The sequence below is a fragment of the Gadus morhua genome, chromosome 20 (assembly GCF_902167405.1).
Source record: "Gadus morhua chromosome 20, gadMor3.0, whole genome shotgun sequence".
Taxonomy (NCBI): Eukaryota; Metazoa; Chordata; class Actinopteri; order Gadiformes; family Gadidae; genus Gadus; species Gadus morhua.
Window position 1 is genome coordinate 15,178,486 of NC_044067.1, and position 22,500 is coordinate 15,200,985.

A 22,500-nucleotide genomic window follows, 5' to 3' on the forward strand; every position below is an offset into this window, starting at 1 on the left:
CCCCCTCTCTTCTTCTTTCTCTGTCTATGCCTTTCCCTCAATCCTAACCCTTTCCTGTGTCTTTCTCTCTGCATCTATCTTCCTCCTTTTTGTGGCTTGATTGCTCTTATGTGTATCTTTCTCTCTCTGTGTCTCTACCTTTCCTCTTTGTTTACCAGCTCTCTCTCTCTCTCTCTACCTCTACCTCTCTCTCCCTTCCTCTGTCTTTGTCTCTCGCTCCCTTGCCCTTAGAGAGAGAGAGGGCTCTGTATGGAAGGTCTGGCTGCTGTAAATCTGCCACATAGCTCCATAAAGCGGCTCAGGCCATGACTCAACAAATATTAAGGAAGAGGCGAATAAATACAACTAGATAAAAACGGGCCCTAACCAGTGAGAGAGATAACTTTTCCACAAACAAAATGGAGCCAGGCTGTAAAATATTTACCTCAGAGTCAGAGTGTGCTATAGACACAGCTGGGGAACAATAGGGGGCCATGATATTAGATCTGCTAGTTTTCTTTATTCTTCAGAATTTATTAATGCGTATTGATTCTCTATTTATCCATCTCTCTTTTCTATGTATTTTTAAAACATCTTAGTATCTTTATGATAAATCTATGTATTTATGTATCTCAATTTCTTCAATGAATCTATATGTATCTATCCATCTATCTATCTTTTTGTGTCGATTTGTATCCATGTAACACTATTCATCTTCATGAATCTATATCTCTATGTTTCTCTCTGTATCCATGTTAATCTATGTATATCTATGTATCAATGTATCTATGGATCTCTATATGTCTTTGGTATATCTATGGATCGCTGTGGATCTCTATATGTCTTTGTATATCTATGGATCGCTATGGATCTCTATGGATCTATGGTTTTAGGTATCTCTATCTATCTATGTATCTCTATGTATATCCATCCAGCAAAATATCTCTATCTATATATATATCTCTTTAATGGTATGTTTATATCCATCCATATATATACAGTATATATATATATATATATATATATATATATATATATATATATATATATATATATATATATATATATATCTTTACTGCTGTATATTTCTATCTATCTCTCAGAACCCTCTTTTTATAAAAATTGTAGTTCCCTTTTCTCTCATTTAACTGTGATGACTGTTGACAGCCACTCGCAAAGACACATTCAAGTGGATACAAGTGCAACAAACACCCAGGGCAAAAACATAAAATACCCCGCCTTCTCAAGAACAAAGGAGAATTGCTATTTTCTTGAATTCCCAGAGTAATACTAATAAAACACAATACAAATGGAGGGCATGAAAGCATTCTGAATTCCTTTTTTATCAACATTGTAACAACTCTCTATACAGTGTGGCTGCCTCTCATGTCCTTGTTTATGTGCACTTATCTTACTCTCTCTCTCCCTCGCTCAGTCTCATTCTCTCTCTATTGCTCTTTTTTTTTGTCGCATGGCCTAATACACACGCCTAGAGATCCCCTTGTTTTTTTTTCCGGACTCTTCTATTTTGTTGCAATCACTTTCACCCTGACAGATGCATTAGACATTCAGAGAGCACCAGACACCATGTGGGCAGCTGACAGTGCCCAGAAATCAAGCAATATGCTTTCACACACACACACACACACACACACACTCGAACACACGCACAAACATAGAAACACACACGCACACACACACAAACAAACATACACACCCTGACACACACAAACAAACACACACACACACACAAACACACACACACTGACACACACACACACACACACACACACACACACACACACACACACACACACACACACACACACACACACACACACACACACACACACACACACACACACACACACACACACACACATGCACACACAAACAAGTTATGCGTTATGACCCTTCTTCTCCCCTCACTCATCCCCGATCATAGAAGACAAACAGCGGTGTGTGTGAGCGTCCGCTGCCCATGTGGTACCAGTGTGCACGGAGGCCTGGACGCCATATGGGCACTCCATTGTTGACAGAGCAGCCCAGGGACGTTGGCACACAGGGATTTGCATGCACAAAAAAAACAACAAAAAATTACGATATTTCTTCTTTTTCTTATTTTTTCCTCTGTTTTCCGTCTTCTTCTTCCGATAAACAAACAACGTGCCATCTTCCATTTGCCTTCCACGCCGGGAGGTGTGTTGGCAAGCATGGCGCTCAGTCATTCGCTTCTTTTCATTTGAAAATGAGAAGCGCTTTCGCTCGTTCACATGCACACTCAAACACGCACACATGCGCAAAGACGCACGCGCACACACACACACACACACACACACACACACACACACACACACACACACACACACACACACACACACACACACACACACACACACACACACACACACATACACACACACACACATATATGCCAGAGGAAATCCCGGACACGCTCCTACCTAGCTGGAGCTCCATGTTGGTAATCTTGTTTTCTGAGGGAAACAGGATCTTTGGCGGCTTGTCGGTTAGAGGAGCTGAAATGCAAAAAGAAGGGAGGGGGAGGAGGAGAAATATACAATTTAGACACAATACGGCGACGACGGAAGAGGGAGGACTAGGCCGGACCTTCTGAAGGACTTTTAGCCAGCTCTCCTCGGTGATTGAGCTGTGTTTGGGTTTGCCAAGTTTCTCCTCGTTCCAGATGTTCCCCAATGTTTTCCTTTGTGTCACCCTCTGCCTCACGGGGAGAGGAGTTCTTGGCACCCAGACGCACCGCAACAGATACAAACAACAACAAAACAGGATTTACTATTTTTTTCTGTTCCTCTCCTTCCACAACCTCTATGTAAAACAACTTGCTTGTTCCCTTCCTCCTCAACCATTTTCCACATTCTCTATCCATCTCTGCCCATTCTCTCTCTCTCTCTCTCTCTCTCTCTCTCTCTCTCCGTCTCTCTCTCCGTCTCTCTCTCCGTCTCTCTCTCTGTATCTCTCTCTCTCCATCATCTCCATGTTTTAATAGCCACAACATTCTCTCGTGTCAATAGAACTCAGACACGATTGGCCCGCTTCTAATCATACATTAATCACTGGTTTGCTGGGAACAAACCACCAGTTAATCCTTGTCAGTGTTGTGTGTTTGAAGAGTCATTACGAAGTGTGTGTTTGCGTTTGTGAGTGTGTGCATCTGTGTGTGTGTGGGTGTGAGAGGTAGCAGCTGATGCACTAATGATGCTAATCATCCATACGGTGTTTGTCGGGTCTGGCTGCTGGTGCTACTCTGGGGAGATCCTGAACACGCTGCAGATCTCACCTCCCGTTATGAGCCTTTGTGTGTTTAACTCTCGTCAAAGGGGGTGGGAGAGCGGGGGGGGGGATTGGGGGGATTGGGGATTGGGGAGGGGTCATACATGTGAGCGTGCAAAATGAGAGACACACACACTCAACAACGTACACCTTTCCCTCCACTGTCCTCCTTCCCAGACAGACAGTCAAACATACGTATACACGCATGCACACACACACACACACACACACACACACACACACACACACACACACACACACACACACACACACACACACACACACACACACACACACACATGCACACGTTCAGGTATGCACAGAGGCACATGCACATTCACATTCAAGTATGCGCACGCGCGAGCGCAGAAACGCACATATCGACGCATGAAAATGCACACACGGATAAATAGCTCTATTCGGCATTGTTCATCCTTGTCAGCGGGTGAAGGGGGAGTTGAGGGTATGAGGATTCATTTATACAAGATAATGGGAAGTGACTCAGAAAATAATATGCTAATACACCTGAGAGGGAGATCTTTGCCTAGTGAAGATTAATGTGATGACGTGGTCGCTTATTAGGAGAATATTGTGAAGAAATGATGGAACCCCTACTGTGAAATAGGATCTTTATCAGTATGTGAAGAGCTGGATTCCCCTTAATCCCCAAGACATATGAGGAAGCCGAAGTGTGCAGTGTCGACAGAACAAACCCACGGGGAGAAGATTGGACCCGCGATTAACGGGATGAAAACATTCCTTTTTGGATTACATAATGAGCTACACATTGGCACAAAATGGCAGACGGCACGTCAAGTAAAATGGGGAACATATAAATATAGATAGAGCTATACATATCCAATATTTGTATTACAACACGGGTATTATTCGCTTAATGTATGCACACAAATCGCGCCTTGTTAAACCATACGATTTACTCGTGCCATTTCAGAAGGCGAAGTGGGCCTCAGACCATCTTAATGTGGGGAATGATTGGCTTGGCTGGAACCAATCAGCCCAGCCAGAGTGGCTGGCTAACAGTAACAGCTGAATAACGAATGGGATCTGGGTGACCATTACCCCTCCTCCTCCCCGGATACATTTAGATCTATGAAAACGAAATTGTTACTGTGGCCCTTGATTAGTGCACGCACACACAAACACGCACACACACTCACTCTCACACACACACACACACACACACACACACACACACACACACACACACACACACACACACACACACACACACACACACACACACACACACACACACACACACACACACACGCACACACAGACACAAACACAGCCACACTCGCACACACACACACACACAGGCACACACACACACAGAAAGAAAGACAGAAGAACAGACCGACAGAAGGAGAGACAGACAGACACACCAACACACACACCCACACATAGAAGAGTCCGGAAAAAACCAAGGCGATCACTGAGTGTGTTTTAGGCCATGTGAAAAAGAAAAAAAAGAGCACTAGGGAACATGTTAACTAACCTGATGTTTCATTTCGGGAGCACAGCAACAAAAGGAAACCGTAAGAATGTGAAAAGCAACGCTGTGTTCCGGACAGCAGCCCGTTCAGCCTCGTCTAATTACACGGTTGTGAAGGCGTCCTATGGCGGGCAGTCAGGCCACTTCGTTAGGCCCCTGCCTTCATTAGGATGATTCCTCCGAGTGTCCTTAGTACCCCTTACATCTTTAGACTTATTATAAGCACTCCCTAACAAGCTGTTTAAGGGACCCATCGCTCGCCTCCTGTTCTGTGGGTGTATGAGCTTGTGCGTGTGTGTGTGTGTGTGTGTGTGTGTGTGTGTGTTGTGTGTGTGTGTGTGTGTGTGTGTGTGTGTGTGTGTGTGTGTGTGTGTGTGTGTGTGTGTGGGTTTGTGCGTGTGCGTTGGCATAAGTATGTGTGTGTGTGTGTGCGTAGAAGCATGTGTGTGTGCGTGTTTGGAGGGAGAACTGGCGAGGCAGTGCAGCAGTGCGCAGCCATAATTCACGGTTTTCAGAAAGTAAAGTCCTGGCTTTTATCAGAAGTGAGGCATTCAGCCTTGTAAAGCGCAGTGTCTATTCTGCACCGCAGCGAGACACATTTAATGATTACCGATCCAGATGGGAGGGCATAGGAATCCTGTAAAAAAGCGACTGAAAGGGGTGTTCCAGAGTATCCCTCCACAGTGTGAACGGCATGGGTTCCAGCTGGTAACTCTCTTGCTCCCTCTCCTCTCCCTTTGGCGTGTAGATAGTGACAGAGAGGGACACTGGTGTTGTAGCCAACGGTCACAGGCTCTTAGGCACAACTGTTTGCACTGTTAATAGGTAATCATGCAGCACAAATTACACTAGATACTGATACTATTCTAATTACATATCACACTGCTATACATAATTACACACTGGGTGATCCTATAGCTAATTACGCGCCACGCAAACCCAGGACAAACGAGCACAGGTCGCGTAGGCGGGGGAAGAGGTGTGTGGGTGTGTGTATGCGTTTGTATGTTGTTGTGTGTTTCGGGTGTGTGTGGATGGGTTGGTGGGTGTAGTAACTGATCCAGCAACAGCAGCACTGATAAGCCGATGTTAAAAAGAAAAAAGGGGCGTTGGCAATATACTGGAGAGAGAAGAGAGAGGCTAGAGAGAGCGATGAGACACTGGATGAGAAGAATTACAAAGCCAAGATGAGCAAGAACCCCCCCCCCCCCCCCCCCCCCCCCTCCAGTCCCTCTCTCTCTCTCTCTCTCTCTCTCTCTCTCTCTCTCTCTCTCTCTCTCTCTCTCTCTCTCTCTCTCTCTCTCTCTCTCTCTCTCTCTCTCTCTCTCTCCTGCTGTATCTCCCTCCACCTCCCCTCGTTTTGGTATGCTACACTTCACTCTGAAAATCTCATTATCTTAATTACCATTGCTTTATGGAGAAATACATTAATTATCTTGGTTCAGGGGGAGACAACGCGTTTTCAAAGAGGAGCGCGGATGATACAGAGACGCAGTCTAACCCCCCCCCTCCCACGCACGCCAGAGTGGAACAAAAGGAGAGGAGCCACACAGGTGACTCTGTGCTGTCTAACGACGGCCTCTAATGAGCCACAGTATCAGACGAAGGAATGTATAGCCATACAGACGTACCAGCCTCTGGCTGGAGGCTTGGAAGTATAGATACATATATATATATAGATAATATGTCTATATATATATATATATATATATATATATATATATATATATTTATATATATTTTATATATTGTATGTATGAATATATTATACATATATACTATTCATATCAAATTCTTCTTTGTTGTGTCGTTTGTGATGGGATGTGTGTGTTTGTGGTGGAAAGAGTTGGTGCTGTTGGAGCTGGGAAGTGTGTGAAGAACAATACCAACGTGTTTCGGTGGGTTGTTAATGAGCCACGTAATTATAAGCTGTTACTGTATACCGTGTCCAACTCTAAATTACTTTGAGTCTCTATTTAACTGGCAGGAAAACTGACTATAAGAGTCTCTGTTATCTACCAGGCCACTTTTTAGTACCAACATACCCGTACGCATACATGCACACGCACACGCACGCGCACGCACGCACACACACACACACACACACACACACACACACACACACACACACACACACACACACACACACACACACACACACACACACACACACACACACACACACACACACACACAAACACTATGAAACGGTGACAACTTCTTCTGGAAACTTCCCCGCTAAGTATGGTGCGCCAGAATATACAACCTATATCCTGTGTTTCTGAGTGTATGTGTGCTTGTGTGTTTGTGTAAGTGTGTCTAAGCGTGTAACTATGTCTCTGTCCGCTAGTTCTTTGAAGCTTTGGCTCGCTCCGTAACGTATATCACTTCCACGCTGCTTTGCTGTCAGGAATAAATGGCACTGCAGGGAGATTTAAGCACTCTCTCCCTCTCTTTCTCTTTCTTTCTCTTTCTCTCTCTCTCGCTGCGCACCAGATGTGTGTGTGCTTGGACCCTCGTCTGCGAGCGTGGGGCCACATTACCACTGAGTGCGACTCTATGGATATAAGCTTTGTGATCAGTCATCCACAATCCCATTTCTGCTCGGTGGCGGAAAAGCTCGCTGGACTTTGGAGATGGATTATCCTGGGTGACTGACTGTAGGGAAACAGCAAATTAATGAATTACGAATGGAACTGGAATAGCTCGGATGGCTGGCCCTCTCCTGTTAGCTGGAGGGTGTGTGTGTGTGTGTGTGTGTGGGGGGGGGGGTTGTGGGATTGTGCGTGTCTATATGTGATTATTCATATGTATGTGTGTGTGTGTGTGTCTGTCTGTGTGTGTGTGTGTATGGGGGGGGGCAGGATATTCAGGGGCTTATACCCTTCCTGTAAATTGGCGACCAAGGTGACAGGAGCAGCATAATCAAGTGAAAGATAGAGGGGAGTGAGGACTTCATATGCGGGCCGGCGGGCCACTTACACGCGCCTTGCACGTACTCACAGAGAGTTGTACCTCTCCCATGTAGAGCCTCGTACATGCACACTCTTATAGCCGTGACCCTTCGCTGCACCTCGCTATGGCTGTGTTTGGATGCATGCCATGTGGATGGGCACTCGACTGTGGAAATGCAAAGCTGGATACACACTTAGACACACTCAAGCACACCCACACACACACACACCCACACACACACACACACACACACACACACACACACACACACACACACACACACACACACACACACACACACACACACACACACACACACACACACACACATACACACACACAAACACAATAATGTATATGACAAAAACATGCACACACAGGATCATATAGTCACATGTGCACATATGTGCAAGAGATACATGTACTCATTGAAAGAGAAGCACACTCAGACCATTGACAAAATGGTGGAAGTTGCAAACAGAGGGCTGTACTGTCCTTTGGACTTTAGGTAATTGGCTCCCAAAGGTTTCGGGCACTTCTACCAACAAAGGCAGCCCAGCTGGGAGAGTTCAGATTAATAGGAGCATTGAAGAGATTCAGGGCCAGAAGAATGGAGAGAGGGATAGAGGAGACAGAGAGAGAGGGAGAGTTAGAGGAGAAAAAGAGAGAGGGAGAGATGGAGGACAGAGAGAGGAAGAGAGAACGATAAAGAGCGAGGGAGAGATAGAGAGAGAGAGTGCGTGTGAGTGCCTGTGTGTGTGCGTTTCTTCATCATGCCTTTGTGTATGTGTGTGTGTGTGTGTGTGTGTGTGTGTGTGTGTGTGTGTGTGTGTGTGTGTGTGTGTGTGTGTGTGTGTGTGTGTGTGTGTGTGTGTGTGTGTATGTGTGTGTGTGTGTCACCCACACAGAGTCCTGGGAGTCCTCTGGAGCCCTGTCTCTCGCTGAGTCGGGACGGGCCCTAAGTTAAACAGGTCCCAGAGCGCCTGTCCTGCTGATCGCCGGCTGTAGGGTGCAGCGCAGGCTCCCCCCACACGTTAACGTGACTGTTGGCCCGGTTGCTGCTGCTGCTGCTGCTGCTTCTGCTGCTGAAGGCCCATCTCATCTGTGAGCTGCCTCCATTACCTCCCCCTAATGACACTGTAATCACCCCGTCCGACCCCCCAGCCCCACTATGACACCCTAACAGCGTCCCCTCCTAGCACCGGCCATCCAATTCCAGAACTCTGAAACCTCGATCCTCCCCCGGGAGACGGGATGGGGAGAGAGGGGGATGGGGGTGTAAAAGGAGGTGGGGGGGGAGGGACAGTATCGGAGCAGTTTGGGTGGGGACGGTGAGGGGGGGATGGGGAGGCGGGATAAGAACTACTCCCAACAACAACAAGCATCCAAACATCCAAGAGGAATAGAAAGCACTGCATGCGGTACTGAAGAAGATAAAGGCTCCTTTGTTACCGAAATAAAATGCCAGAAAACGTGCCCGGGATCCCAGTGTCGTGAGTCACCGTCGTGTGCACAACAGCTCAAGCACCGCCGCCGCCGCGGAGCTGCTAATCCAACCGTAGCTAGCGCTGCTGTACTCGGTGAACCCGCTTAATGAAACACTAAAGCAATCACGCCGTCCAAAAACAGCCACCTTGCTCGCCTGTAATAATCAATATCAGTGTCAAATTAAAGCAAAAACTAATTAAAGAGGCTATTCACAGACTATCAATATAAACATGAGGGAAATGTGTACACTATTAGCATATACCTTCATGCCAGCTTATGGCTGAAGGAAGGGTTGGTGTAGAGGAAGAGCAGTGATGAGCAGTCAGGGAAGAAACGACACTCCAGTACGGGAAATGATGGAAAGAGTTAAGCCGAGGAGAGAAAAGACTTTGTAGGAAAATGCATTATCGATTGCAAAGGGTTTACTGGGAATTTGCCACCTCAGCAGGTTTGTGTGTGTGTGTGTGTGCATGTGTGTGTGTGTGGGTGAAGGAAGGTGTCTGTTTTGGACGTGAACGTGCCTTGTTATAGGCAAAGGTCTTTGACGACATCCGACAGCCTTCAACATGACCCTTGGCCCACATCCTCCATTTAACTCTGATGTGGCGATGTTCAGTTTGAAGTTCTTGCGACCCTAACTTCTTACAACATTGTCTCGCATCTGCCTGCCCACATACGGCTTTAGCCCAATCCAAAGGAGTCAATAGTCAGTACCAGTTTGCTCTTAGCTACGAATCCTGAGGCAGAGTGTTCCTATGTAGGGGACCTTTACATTTGAATATGTTTGGAAAAAATGTACTGTTAAATGACAAATATTGTTTAGCTAACAAACCTCAGACGACACATTTGCATTTCAAGCAAGCCCAACTGAGGGCCCACCATAAAAAATAAAAAACTATATATATCTAAAATATATTGCTATTAAAAATAATAATATTAATATGAAGAAGAATACAGATTTATCAGCTCATTAAGACTGTCCTGATTTGTTTTCCAGCCTCTCATCTTGGATTACACTTTACGCAGTTTTGTCATATAACTCTCATCACGTTCTCAACAAGAGCCTCAATTAGGCCGTCAGGGAAAGTGAAGAGTGTTTGAAATGAAGGAGGAACATTTTAATGGTCCTATTGTTTTACAGAATAATGAGGTGTGAGCAAGGACGCCCAGGCAGAGACAAAGAGACGGAGAAACAGAGCGAGAGAGCGAGAGAGAGAGAGAGAGAGAGAGAGAGAGAGAGAGAGAGAGAGAGAGAGAGAGAGAGAGGAACAGTGATAAGGACTACGTAAGAGGAAGAGAGAGACAGAGAAACAGAGTGAGAGAGAGAGAGAGCGAGTGAGAGAGACAGAAAGAGAGAGAGAGAGAGAGAGAGAAAGAGAGAGAGAGAGAGAGAGAGAGAGAGAGAGAGAGAGAGAGATGAAGAAAGAGAAAGCGAGGGGAGAGAGGGAGAGAAAAAAGCTGAGGTAGAAATAATAAAAGTGAAACTCTTTCTCAATTCAATTGGAGAATCCACATGTTTTACCGGTCCCTCTGCACACACACACACACACACACACACACACACACACACACACACACACACACACACACACACACACACACACACACACACACACACACACACACACACACACACACACACACACATACACACACAAATATCCATCATGTGCAATATTTACACTGCAGCTGCAGATCATTCCCATAGTAAAAAAGGCTGGAACTGCTTTACATTTGTTGGGACATTTCTCATACTATATTCCATTTGAATGTCATGTTGCATGTCAAATCATATTCATCCACACAGGACTAGCCTCTATGACCTTCTGTCACCAACGACCAGGGATTGGGGCTATGCGTGTTAGTTTTGCAATTCAATTAATATTTTTTTAAGTTACGTTTTCAAACACGCAATGCGTTAATTTTAAAATCCCAGACGCATTCGCAATGTTTCTGGTAGCCGGGTACTGCGCATGTTTAGTTCAGCTAGCAAGATGCTATTTACGATACAGTAGGATGTGCCTGATATAACTCTGTAAACAGAGCGCACGTCCTTTGAACCAAGCTGTCATACTCCTGCTTATTATTTCGGTAATAGACACTCCTCAACAGCATTTTGCCACTGATTTCTTTTTCGTAATTTCGATGTCGGATGTTGTGTGAATTAAGATTGAAACCATTTCAGATTATTTCATCATCGCAGTGAGAGGGATGCAGAAAGAACAGCATGGCAGTCAAACGTTTCCTGGAAGTAACCTTTTAAAGACTTTTGTAAATAATCTGTTTACCCGCTCAGACGTTTTTGGATTATAGCAACCAACAAAGGCAGTCTTATCGGAGAGTGTGAAGGTTTTTTTTAACCCACAAAGAATCGCACAGGGGTTTTCATTTTCGGAAAAGCAAGAGGGCTCTAACAAGTTACTTCTCTCAGTGGCTGACGCTGCAAAATAAGTCACCTTAAAAAGTAACATTACCACACACTGCCGGGGACCAATACTTCGTTAAAAAAATATGGTTATGCCTTCTCTCTTCATCTCACAGACTAAGCAGACACACATTTGCATGCATCTATGCACAAACATGCCCGTAAGAAACCATTAGTACAAAGAAACATGTGTATCTATGTATAAAATAAATGAATCATGCAAAAGCATATATCTTATGTTTGCATGATCTCTCGTATTCTCTTTCCCACGCACGCACGCACACACACACAAACACACACACACGCACACAATATACAAGATGGTCACACATCAGGCAAGGCACGCTTGTACGAGCACACACACACACACACACACACACACACACACACACACACACACACACACACACACACACACACACACACACACACACACACACACACACACACACACACACACACACACACAAACAAAATCAAGCATATGAGCACACATACACACAAACACACAGACGCACATGCACTCGTTCACCTTCCCAATCAGATATCTAGATGGCCTCTGGAGGGATTTTGGTGCATATGGTGCACTCTTTCTTTTTGTTCCAGAGTAAAGTATCACTACTCAAGTCATTCAGTCAGCAGATGTTTTAGATTCCACTTAGCATCTCCGCATTAAGAGCAGAACTAACTTTATGAAGTTTGGCATTGACACACTGTCACCATGTGAAGAGACAACACACACAAAACGTGAAGTCACTTAAGACAGTCTAGCTATCAGAAAAAACACCATATCAGTTGTAGAATGAATGTGTGTGTGTGTGTGTGTTTGTTTTGAAGGAATGCAGGAACACATTTCAACCATGGCCATTGCAACTTGTTGTACAACGTGGAGCTGTTTGCTATTTGCTATGTTTGGGTGTGATAGAAGATGAATCAGAACAAAGGAGGGAAAGATCACAGACAGAGTGTAAAGAATATCTCAGAGGAGAGCATACGACGATGTGTGTTTGTTTGTGAGTGTGTGCTGGGAGGGGGGTTTAGCTGGTGCCATCATCACCATGATGCTAAGCTAGCGTTATTCACCTTTTCTCTTTATTCTCTTTTATTTTCTTTCACTTTCATCTGTTAAGTTCGGTTCTTAAAGGACAATTGCGGTCTGGTTGATCAAACCATCCTATCAGTTTCTCCCGGCTTCAGTTACCAATATAATTATAAAAAAAACCCTTGTACCAACTCTGCCGGAGAGCATTTAACGGGCGCGCTATTACCAGAAACATAAACAGTAGCAATATAGCACTTGGATCTTTGGGATCAGAGCACTTGTATGGCGATTCACTGTTGTTTTCTCTGTTAACCCTTGACCGACCGACCCACATTGATTTCAAAAGAACAAAGTGCTATATTGCTCTTGTTTACACTCGTTGAAGGCACGTCGGCACTAAATGCCCTTTTGCCGAATCGGAACAGGGAAGTCAATTTGCCAAAGGATACCGGTTATGGATGTTTGAGTGCAGCCAGGAGTGACGGCTACAACGTTGTGATCACCCAAAATGGTATCTTTCCTTTAAGACGTCCAGCTCTTACACGTGTTCCCGTGTTCCTGTCACTTTAAGAGCCTTGGCCCCTTGGTAACACCTCCGTCATCATGGCTGCCCCCCAACTGTCCCCGACCAGCGCCCTTGGGAACCTCACGGTGAACCCCTCCAGTTCCCTTTATAGCACCGGTTCAGTCTGCACTCTGCACACTACACTGTGGGTGTGTGTGTCATGTATTGCAGATACAATCTGTGTGTGTGTGTGTGTGTGTGCGTGTGGTAATGTTCCCCAATTGCGAGGGCGTGCACTACACTATTCTTCCATTAAAGCTATGCTCTCAGACAGCTTGTACACATTCAATAATGCAGGCCCGGCGCTTAGCAGATCGGCAGCGCAACAGCTCAACACAACACACACACACACACACACACACACACACACACACACACACACACACACACACACACACACACACTGGTCCCCGTGAACCGGATAAAAGGGGGCCTGGCCTGGAGAGACGCGGAGCGGGAGCGGGAGATTTGATTTGTGCTTTGCACCATGATTGTTTATATCTGTTTGATTCATTGCTTTTGAGGCAATTAAATGAAGAAACATTGATTTTCGCGCTGTCTCCTGCCCCGTTTCTTTGTTATGAGAGAGAGAGAGAGAGAGAGAGAGAGAGAAGAGAGAGAGGAGAGAGAGAGGAAGAGAGAGAGAGAGAGAGAGAGAGAGAGAGAGAGAGAGAGAGAGAGAGAGAGAGGGGGAGAGAAAGAGAGAAAGGGGGGAGAGAGAGAGAGAGAGAGAGAGAGAGAGAGAGAGAGAGAGAGAGAGAGAGAGAGAGAGAGAGAGAGAGGAAGAGAGGGAGGGGGGGGGAGGGGGGGAGAGAGGGGGAGAGAGAGAAGAGAGGGGGAGAGAGAGAGGAGAGAGAGAAGAGGGAGGGGGGGGGAGGAGAGAGAGATGGGGGAGAGATAGGGAAAAGCGAGAAGATAGAGGAGGGAAGAGAAGAGAAGAGAGAGATTGAGGGGGCTAGGGAAAGCGAGATAAAGTGTGAGAGAGAGAGAGAGAGAGAGAAAGAGAGAGAGAGAGGGTGAGGGAAAGTGAGCTAAAGAGAGATAGGGAGAGAGATAGAGAGGGAGAGAGAAAGAAAGGGGGGAGAGAGAGTGAGAGGGAGGGATATTAAGATAAAGAGTGTGATAGGAAGGAGCGAGAGAGAGAGCGATAGAGAGACATGCTACCCGACATGAGGGACTATGGCCAGCAAACAGCCAGCAGCCAGGAGGGCTACAGCAGGTAATGACAGAGGATTAGCAGCCCAATCAGCAGGGATCTCTGAAGGCTTATGAGGAGTGGGGTGGGGAGCACTGGTGGCCGGGGTCCATTATGCTACTCTGCCTGTCTGCCTATCTGTCTGTCTGTCTGTCTGTCTGTTAATCTGTCTGTCTGACAGAGAGGGGAAAGGGCGAACAGGTGGGCAGGTGGGCAAGCACCTGAAGGATTAACCCATCCCAGGCACATTAGAACAAGCTTGCAGGAACATACATACTCTCACTTAGCAATGGTGGGCATGTGTTTGTGTGCATGTGTGTGTGTGTGTGTGGTGTGTGTGTGTGTGTGTGTGTGTGTGTGTGTGTGTGTGTGTGTGTGTGTGTGTGTGTGTGTGTGTGTGTGTGGTGTATTTGTTTGTGTGTGTGTTTGTTTATCTATGTATGTCTATGTATGCAGGTGTAAATATTTCCTTGTATGTGTGTCTGTGTGTGTGTCTCCTTTTGTGTGTATATGCATGTCTTTGTGTGCGTATGTTTATGTCTCTATGTGTGTGTGCTCGTGTGTGTGCATGAATGCATGCGCGTGCGTGTGACCTACTTGTCATTGCACCGTGACTGAGAATAGCGGGCCGCAAGTCTGGCCAGGTGTCTAACGATGCTTACAGTGGCCCCCATACCTGGGACAAGGCCACAGAGTGCTGCACACACACACACACACACACACACACACACACACACACACACACACACACACACACACACACACACACACACACACACACACACACACACAAACACACACACACAACACACACACACCACACACAACACACACACACACACACACAGACTGTAGTGCAGGAACGGCTAGGCCGCCTACGGTGTAACCTCCTGCCATCTGTTACATCACCTCCCCTCACCCCCCCCCCCCCCCCCCCCCCCCCCCACTCCGAACCCTCGCTGGGCAAACCACGGTGCTTGGCTGGAGCGCACTGTATGTGTCTCTGTGTGTGTGTGTGTGTGTGTGTGTGTGTGTGTGTGTGTGTGTGTGTGTGTGTGTCTGTGTGTGTGTGTGTGTGGTGGAGTGTGTGTGTGTGTGTGTGTGTGTGTGTGTGTGTGTGTGTGTGTGTGTGTGTGTGTGTGGTGTGTGTGTGTGTGTGTGTGTGGTGTGTGTGTCGAGAGAGCGTGTGTCTGCTGTGACACTCAGGTTGTGTACATTGACAGGCAATGTGTTAGCATTCAAAACCTATATGTTTGGGTTTATATGTCCAGTGTGTGTGTGTCCCTGTGCATGTGTGTGTGTGTGTGTGTGCCAAGGCACATACCTTAACATTAGAGCTACTAATGTATTTCGCTATGTGAGTCTATTATTACAAAATGCACACAAGCTTTCGATTAGCATGCAGCAGGATGGCTAGGTGTTTCTGCGGCTGCCCCATATTAGCAGTTTTCAATATACAGTGGCTTTAAGATTAAGAGAGGAGAGCATATTGTGTTTATAAAACTCAATGTCTATTACTCTATTATTCTCAAAATCCTTTGAGAATAATTAGACTGGAATAGCTCTAAGATAATAGCATTTAGAATGATGAATAGCAGCTATAATGCTAAAACAAGCTTATATTTTACAATGGCCGACACAGAAAAAAAAAAAAAAAAACCTTAAGGAGTCGTAAAAGCAGAGTGTTGGTAATAATCCAGTGAGCATTGTTTTAAGTTGGCACTGCCAAGCCCCTGAGTGGGGGAGTTAATTATCTTAACTCCCTCCGAGTGGCGTATCTGTTAATTGGTTCCCTGGCTCCATTGGATGGGACAGAGATCCAAAATGGAGTCTCCCGAAGATAAAATGGTGGTGTTGGTGGTGATGTAATGGGTCTGTCTGACGGGACGGCTTGAGTTGAGAACCGATACCCACCCTCTCCTCTTTTAGAGGAGGGGAGCGGACTGAGAGTTTGGTGAGGGGGGCATCTCTGCTCCTCTGCGCTCCATTTTTACTCAGTCAATAAAGCATGTGGCTTAGGAAAAGCTGCGACGCCGTCTGGAAAACACAGCGACGTGCCCGATATAGCGAGGGGGCCAATAGTCAACGCTCAGCCAAAATCAACATCCAGTGTTCAGCCGGAACACGGTAGACTTCCTTGATTTGAATATCGAACCATTTGTCACTCATAACGTATTCCTCTCCTGAATTTCTGGGGCTGCAGTGAAACAGAATACAAAAGTAGGGAAAGTGCTGGCTGAGGTGAAACCGACACATCCACTGCGCTCCTGAAGAGTTCCAGACCGGCGGAATAAAACCGATGTAATGTATTTTTGTGTCTGTCAGATTTGTTTGACAGACAACCGAAATGTATTTAAAGTTATGAACACTAAACTGATGGTACACACACACACTTGTGCAGATACACACACACACACACACCCACACACACACACACACACACACACACACACACACACACACACACACACACACACACACACACACACACACACACACACACACACACACACTCAAACACACTCACACACTCACACACATTGGCTCATCCCTCGCTAGGCTGTGGCCCCCACAGACGCCCCCAGGTGTAAGTACCAGGTGAGGCCAGTCGGATAACTCTGTGATTAGTATTCTCGTATCTATTTGCTTTTTCCCCCATCTCACCACTCATCCCCTAAACCCCCCCCCCCCCCCCCCCCCCCCCCCCCCGCCCAGAAAAAACTCTAATGACACTCTATCCAGCCGCCACTTAAGACAGATGGAGATCATTAGCTTCTCACTCCATTCCTTTCTCTCTGTGTCTCTCCATCTCTCCAGCTCCCCCTCTGCTCTCGCCCTCTCCTCTGTCTTGTCAGACCCAATGGAGCCCCTTTGTCTCTCGCCCTCAATCTCACTCATTTCGGCCTCTGTGTCTACTCTCCCCCCCCCCACTCTCGGCCTTCACCCCCCCCCACCACTGATTAATATCTCAACGATTCAAATTCCAGCAGATCTCTCAAGTTTAACAAGCGCTTCATCACCCTTGTCAGGAGTTGTTACGCCAGGCATGACACATAGTTTCCCGGAGGGGGGGGGGGGGTGGTAAATTAACGATGCTCCATTAGAAACTGCTAATCCTACAAAGAAGGGCATGACTCCTGGGAAAGTTCCGTCGCTACAAGCACTCTGGTAGGGAAAACTCTTGGCCTACAATGTTAAACTGTGATCCGAATCAGAATCAATCTAAACTAGTCCTGTCTAGTTTGATCTGACGTAGTCTTGTGTGATATAATGTATTCTAGTCTATTCTAATCTAGTCTAATCTATTCTAATTGAATATAATCGTATTAAATCAAGTCCTGTCTAGTTAAATCTAGTCTACAGTAGTCGAGTCTAATCTAATCTATTCTAATTAAATTTTATCTAGTCTAGTCTAGCCTTGTCTAGTCTCATTTACTCTCTTTTATCTAATCTAACATAAACCAGTCCTATCTGGTTTAATCAAATCAAATATAGTGATGTCTAGTTTCATCTAATTTAGTCTAGACTAGTCTGGTTTGTCAACTATTTTGTCAAATATAGTCCAGCCTATTCTAATCTAATCTAATGAAATCTATTTGTATAGAATCTAAATCAAATCTAGGCTAGTATTGTCTAGTCTAGTCTAGTCTTTGGTTATGAAATGTAATGCCGTCTATTATTCTGGCTGATGCTGATTTAATGGTTCAGCAAGCAGGAGTCTGTTCAATATTTGTTCAATAGATTCAGAGTTTGCTATGCTTGGGTCTAATATTTGAAAGGGCCAAACTTGCCAATAAACGTCTGCCAATAAACAGGGCCAGGTGATACATTATGCGTGGTGGCACTTAATACACGAGACAAAGCAAGACCTAGTTGGTTTGATATCAATTCTTCAGTATTGGCATAAAACACAGACAAGGTCAAACATGTTGGGAGCAGGCCAGAATCAGTAAGTAAGCCCTACCAATAAATCAATGTGTTTAATATTATAAAAAAGGCCCTGCCTGTTTTTGAAAAACTGCTTTAAAAGGTAATACACGTAAGTGGACACAGCTGTGGTTAGCGCTATGGGAATATCTGCTGAGAGAATATTCATGTGCGGGATTTGGGAAAACCTTGAGAAAGGGGCTACCACTGAAATGAACCTGTGGCCCGATCAAAGAAGAACGTAAAGCTCCATCACGGGGGGATGCACAACATGCTCTACCGCAAAGGCTGGGCTACGGCGCAGCGCTGGACATCACGATGACAAGTGGCCGTCGGCATCCATTTTAAGTGGTGTGTCCGCGGTCGGTTGTGTAGCGGTTAGTGGCGCGTGCCCGCGCACAGGGGTGCATCGCTGTCTTAACAGAGCCCCCGCTGTCCTTCCGGCGCCGATGACCATCTGGACGCAATCCATCATTCGCTGCTTCCCAGTGGCTCCCGGGGCCCCGGCTCCTCGTCTCTCATCGTGACATCACGGCGGGGGGGCCCCGCGGACCAGCCTGGCCTGCCTATGCCCGCTGAGCCGCTCCAGCCAGACCCTGTCTTTAACGCTGTCGGCCTGTCTGTCGGTCTGTCCGCCCGTCTGTCCGTTCGGCCATCTGTCCGTCTATCTATCCGTCCATCTATCTGGTCTATTGTTCCATAGTCTCTCTCTCTCTCTCTCTCTCTCTCTCTCTCTCTCTCTCTCTCTCTCTCTCTCTCTCTCTCTCTCTCCCACTCTCCCACTCTCCCTTTTTCAGGCAAAGATGTGGTATTAAAGGTTGGGTGTGCGGTCATGTGTGCGTTGGCATCCAATAAGAGACTCGGATGGCGGATGAGTCCAATATAAATATACACATAACAGACCCATCCGCTCATCACACACACACACACACACACACACACACACACACACACACACACACACACACACACACACACACACACACACACACACACACACACACACACACACACACACACACACACACACACACGTGAATGGGAATGTGAAACATCCCATGCCCAGACGGAAGTGAATCTGTCTCCTTGGTGATGGTGGGCATGGTTGGATTCCAGGCTAATAAAAGATGAGGGGGGGTGATTTGGCTTTGATTGAGGGCTGTGGGCGCCCAGCTGGTGGCCGGGGTTAACTGGGGTGCCGGCCTGGGTCCTCACTCTCCTCTCAGACAGGACTGTCGTAGGGCCCCGCCGGGCTCCGGACCCTCTCTGGCCACAAATCAACCGGCAATTACGCAGCCAACACCAGCCTGCCTGCATCAGGCAGACGGTCACGCTCGTGTCTGCAAGCAGATACTCGCAGACAGACGCAGGCCTGCGCATGTTACCAAGTACAACCACGCACGCACACAAGCACACACACTCTTACACACACACAGAAATATGTGCCTGCAACTACACAAAGACACACACACACACACACACACACACACACACACACACACACACACACACACACACACACACACACACACACACACACACACACACACACACACACACACAGGTGCTCAACCAGACTCTTGCAACAACACACATGGACATGAACAGACTTAGACAAACACACACACACATAGAAAACCCATAAAACAAGCAATTCCAGATACACAGTCATCACTCCACTGCGAACTACAGCACCCTCAGGACCAGTAATGCTGTATGAACAACAGTAACAGGCTGTTATTCTCCCCCAATAACTGAAACAAACACCACGGGCCAGGTCTGGATCTAAGCATTAATGACAGGAAGAAGGATGAAAAATAGTGGCAGGGCTAGAAGAGTCGGCTAACAGGTAAAAAATGCAAAATTGAAGGAGAAGGGAAACAGAAGTGAAAGGGAAAAAAAGAAGATAAAAGCCAAAGCACATCAGATGGGAAGCGAGAGGGTGAGAGCCGGAGCAGCCATTAAGGGCGAAGGAAATGAGCGGGAAAGGACACGGGAGACCCCTGATCTGAACAGCGGTGCTGCCTGGCACCTTTATTTGAAGGCGGGGTATTTGCTAGTCTCTCATAAATAAAGCAGGTCCCACGGCAAAGCCCTTGTAAGACATAATTTAGTATACAGACGCTATTCTATTTCCTCTTGTCAGAGCACCCTCGGACCCAATGCGTCACCCCATCCATTTCCATAGCAACAGGGCCGGGGCCAGTTGCAATGCAAAGTCCATTTGTCTTTGGGATATGGTTGCACTGATCAATTAACACCAAACATATCCACATATACTCTCCATGCAAAGAGGAAAACCCTCACCTGCTCTTAGATACTTGATTGCCCACAGCGTCAGGTTACTGCGGGACCAGCTGTGTTTGACTTTATCTGCTATGCGTCCGATACAGGAACCCCATGCAAGGGCTGCATCACACACGACTAACATCCAAAGCACCAGCTTGGTGTAATTCATGATGTTGTTGCTCAATTCCATCCTTCTTTATGGATGTAGAGTCTCTGTTATGTATCCACACCCAAGAGGTGGTACGCTGCATCCTTATGCCAAACCACCTGTTTGTTTCTGAGCTCCGGCACAAAATAAGCCGAAAGAGCAGGAACCTACGAGCCCGTTCGACAGTGATAATTAAACGTGACTCTGCAACTCCAAGCATCCTTCTTCTGCTGACGCCCTTGATGCAAGTAAATCACACCCTAAACGTAATAATTAGTAGGGATGAGGAGTGTGGGGGGGGGGGGGGGTGTTTGGTGGGTGCTTGAAGAGAAGAGGTGGGTGGAGGAATTGGGGGGGATGAGGGGGGAAGAGAAAATTTGTTCCGCACGTTAGCTAGCACGCCTCGCCGCTTCAGAACAGAAGGGTGGCATAATGAATTTTGGCGTGCAAGCGGCTGTTAATGAAATAAAGAACCCCTTTCCAACAGAGGTGTGCTTGTGTGTGTGTGTGTGTGTGTGTGTGTGTGTGTGTGTGTGTGTGTGTGTGTGTGTGTGTGTGTGTGTGTGTGTGTGTGTGTGTGTGTGTGTGTGTGTGTGTCAGTCTGTCTGTGAGTCATTCAGTATGTTTCTGATTCTGCAGGTGTGCATTATAGCAGAGAGAGAGAGAGAGGGAGAGAGAGAAAGAGAGAGAGAGAAGAGAAAGAGAAAGAGAGAGAGAGAGAGAGAGAGAGAGAGAGAGAGAGAGAGAGAGAGAGAGAGAGAGAGAGAGAGAGAGAGAGAGAGAGAGAGAGAGAGAGAGAGAGAGAGAGAGAACTAGACGGGGAGAGAAAGTTTAGAAGGCAGAAATTGACAGAGCATGCTAATGATGTCGTAGTTAAAATGTATTTTTATTGGGTTTTAAAAGGGAAAATACGTCCTCTTTAGCCTATTGCATATCAGAGAGTTATCTTCCCTTTAACTGCATCCGTGTTTAGCTATCAGCCTCACTATGCACATTTCATGGCGCAATGGGCAGCAAAACATTCAAAGGAGTGCGGGAAAAGGGGTTTGATTGCCATGCACACAATTGATTGTGTGGTAGCTGAGTAATGAAGCAATTTGAGCAAATGCATGTGGACAGGGCAGCTCGGCCTGCGCAGAGCGCTTGGCAGGGGATGACTGCAAAACCTGTCAGCAGCAACGTCAAACAGCATCAAGTCATTGTTAATTCTGTCTTGGTATGTTCTGATCACTTCTGGGCGATGCCTTTGTTCAGGGAGGGGGCAGAAGGGAGGGCTCCAGCATCTTAGATCCAAGATATGATTTACCTTCACTGCCAACAGAAACCACTGGGACGCAAGAGATGTGAGGTGACACAGGCACACAGGCACACACTGTACCTGTGTGTGGTGGGCTGCTCTCCTTTGTGCTCGTCCTCCAAAGACAAAGGAGAGTGGTACACGTATTTTACACCACCACACAGGGAACTTAACACAATTTAAGTTGCACTTGAACAAAACTTTACAGTTTCTATGGATTGCGGTTTGTTTGGCTCCCAAGTGTGAACGAAAGAGAGAGGGTAGAGAGAGAGAGAGAGAGAGAGAGAGAGAGAGAGAGAGAGAGAGCGAGAGACAGAGAGAGAGAGAGAGAGAGAGAGAGAGAGAGAGTGAGAGAGCGAGAGAGA

The 22,500-nt window shown here is 46.5% G+C and overlaps 1 protein-coding gene across 2 annotated transcripts in view; it reads right to left on the minus strand.

The window, feature by feature from the left end:
* il1rapl1a (interleukin 1 receptor accessory protein-like 1a) overlaps positions 1–22,500 on the minus strand; it is a 172,197-nt gene that overhangs the window by 52,088 nt on the left and 97,609 nt on the right. For both annotated transcript variants that reach the window (XM_030343958.1, XM_030343959.1), the window contains exon 6: positions 2,442–2,516. In XM_030343958.1, the coding sequence (XP_030199818.1) occupies positions 2,442–2,516 (75 nt within the window). The remainder of the gene's footprint in view (positions 1–2,441; positions 2,517–22,500) is intronic.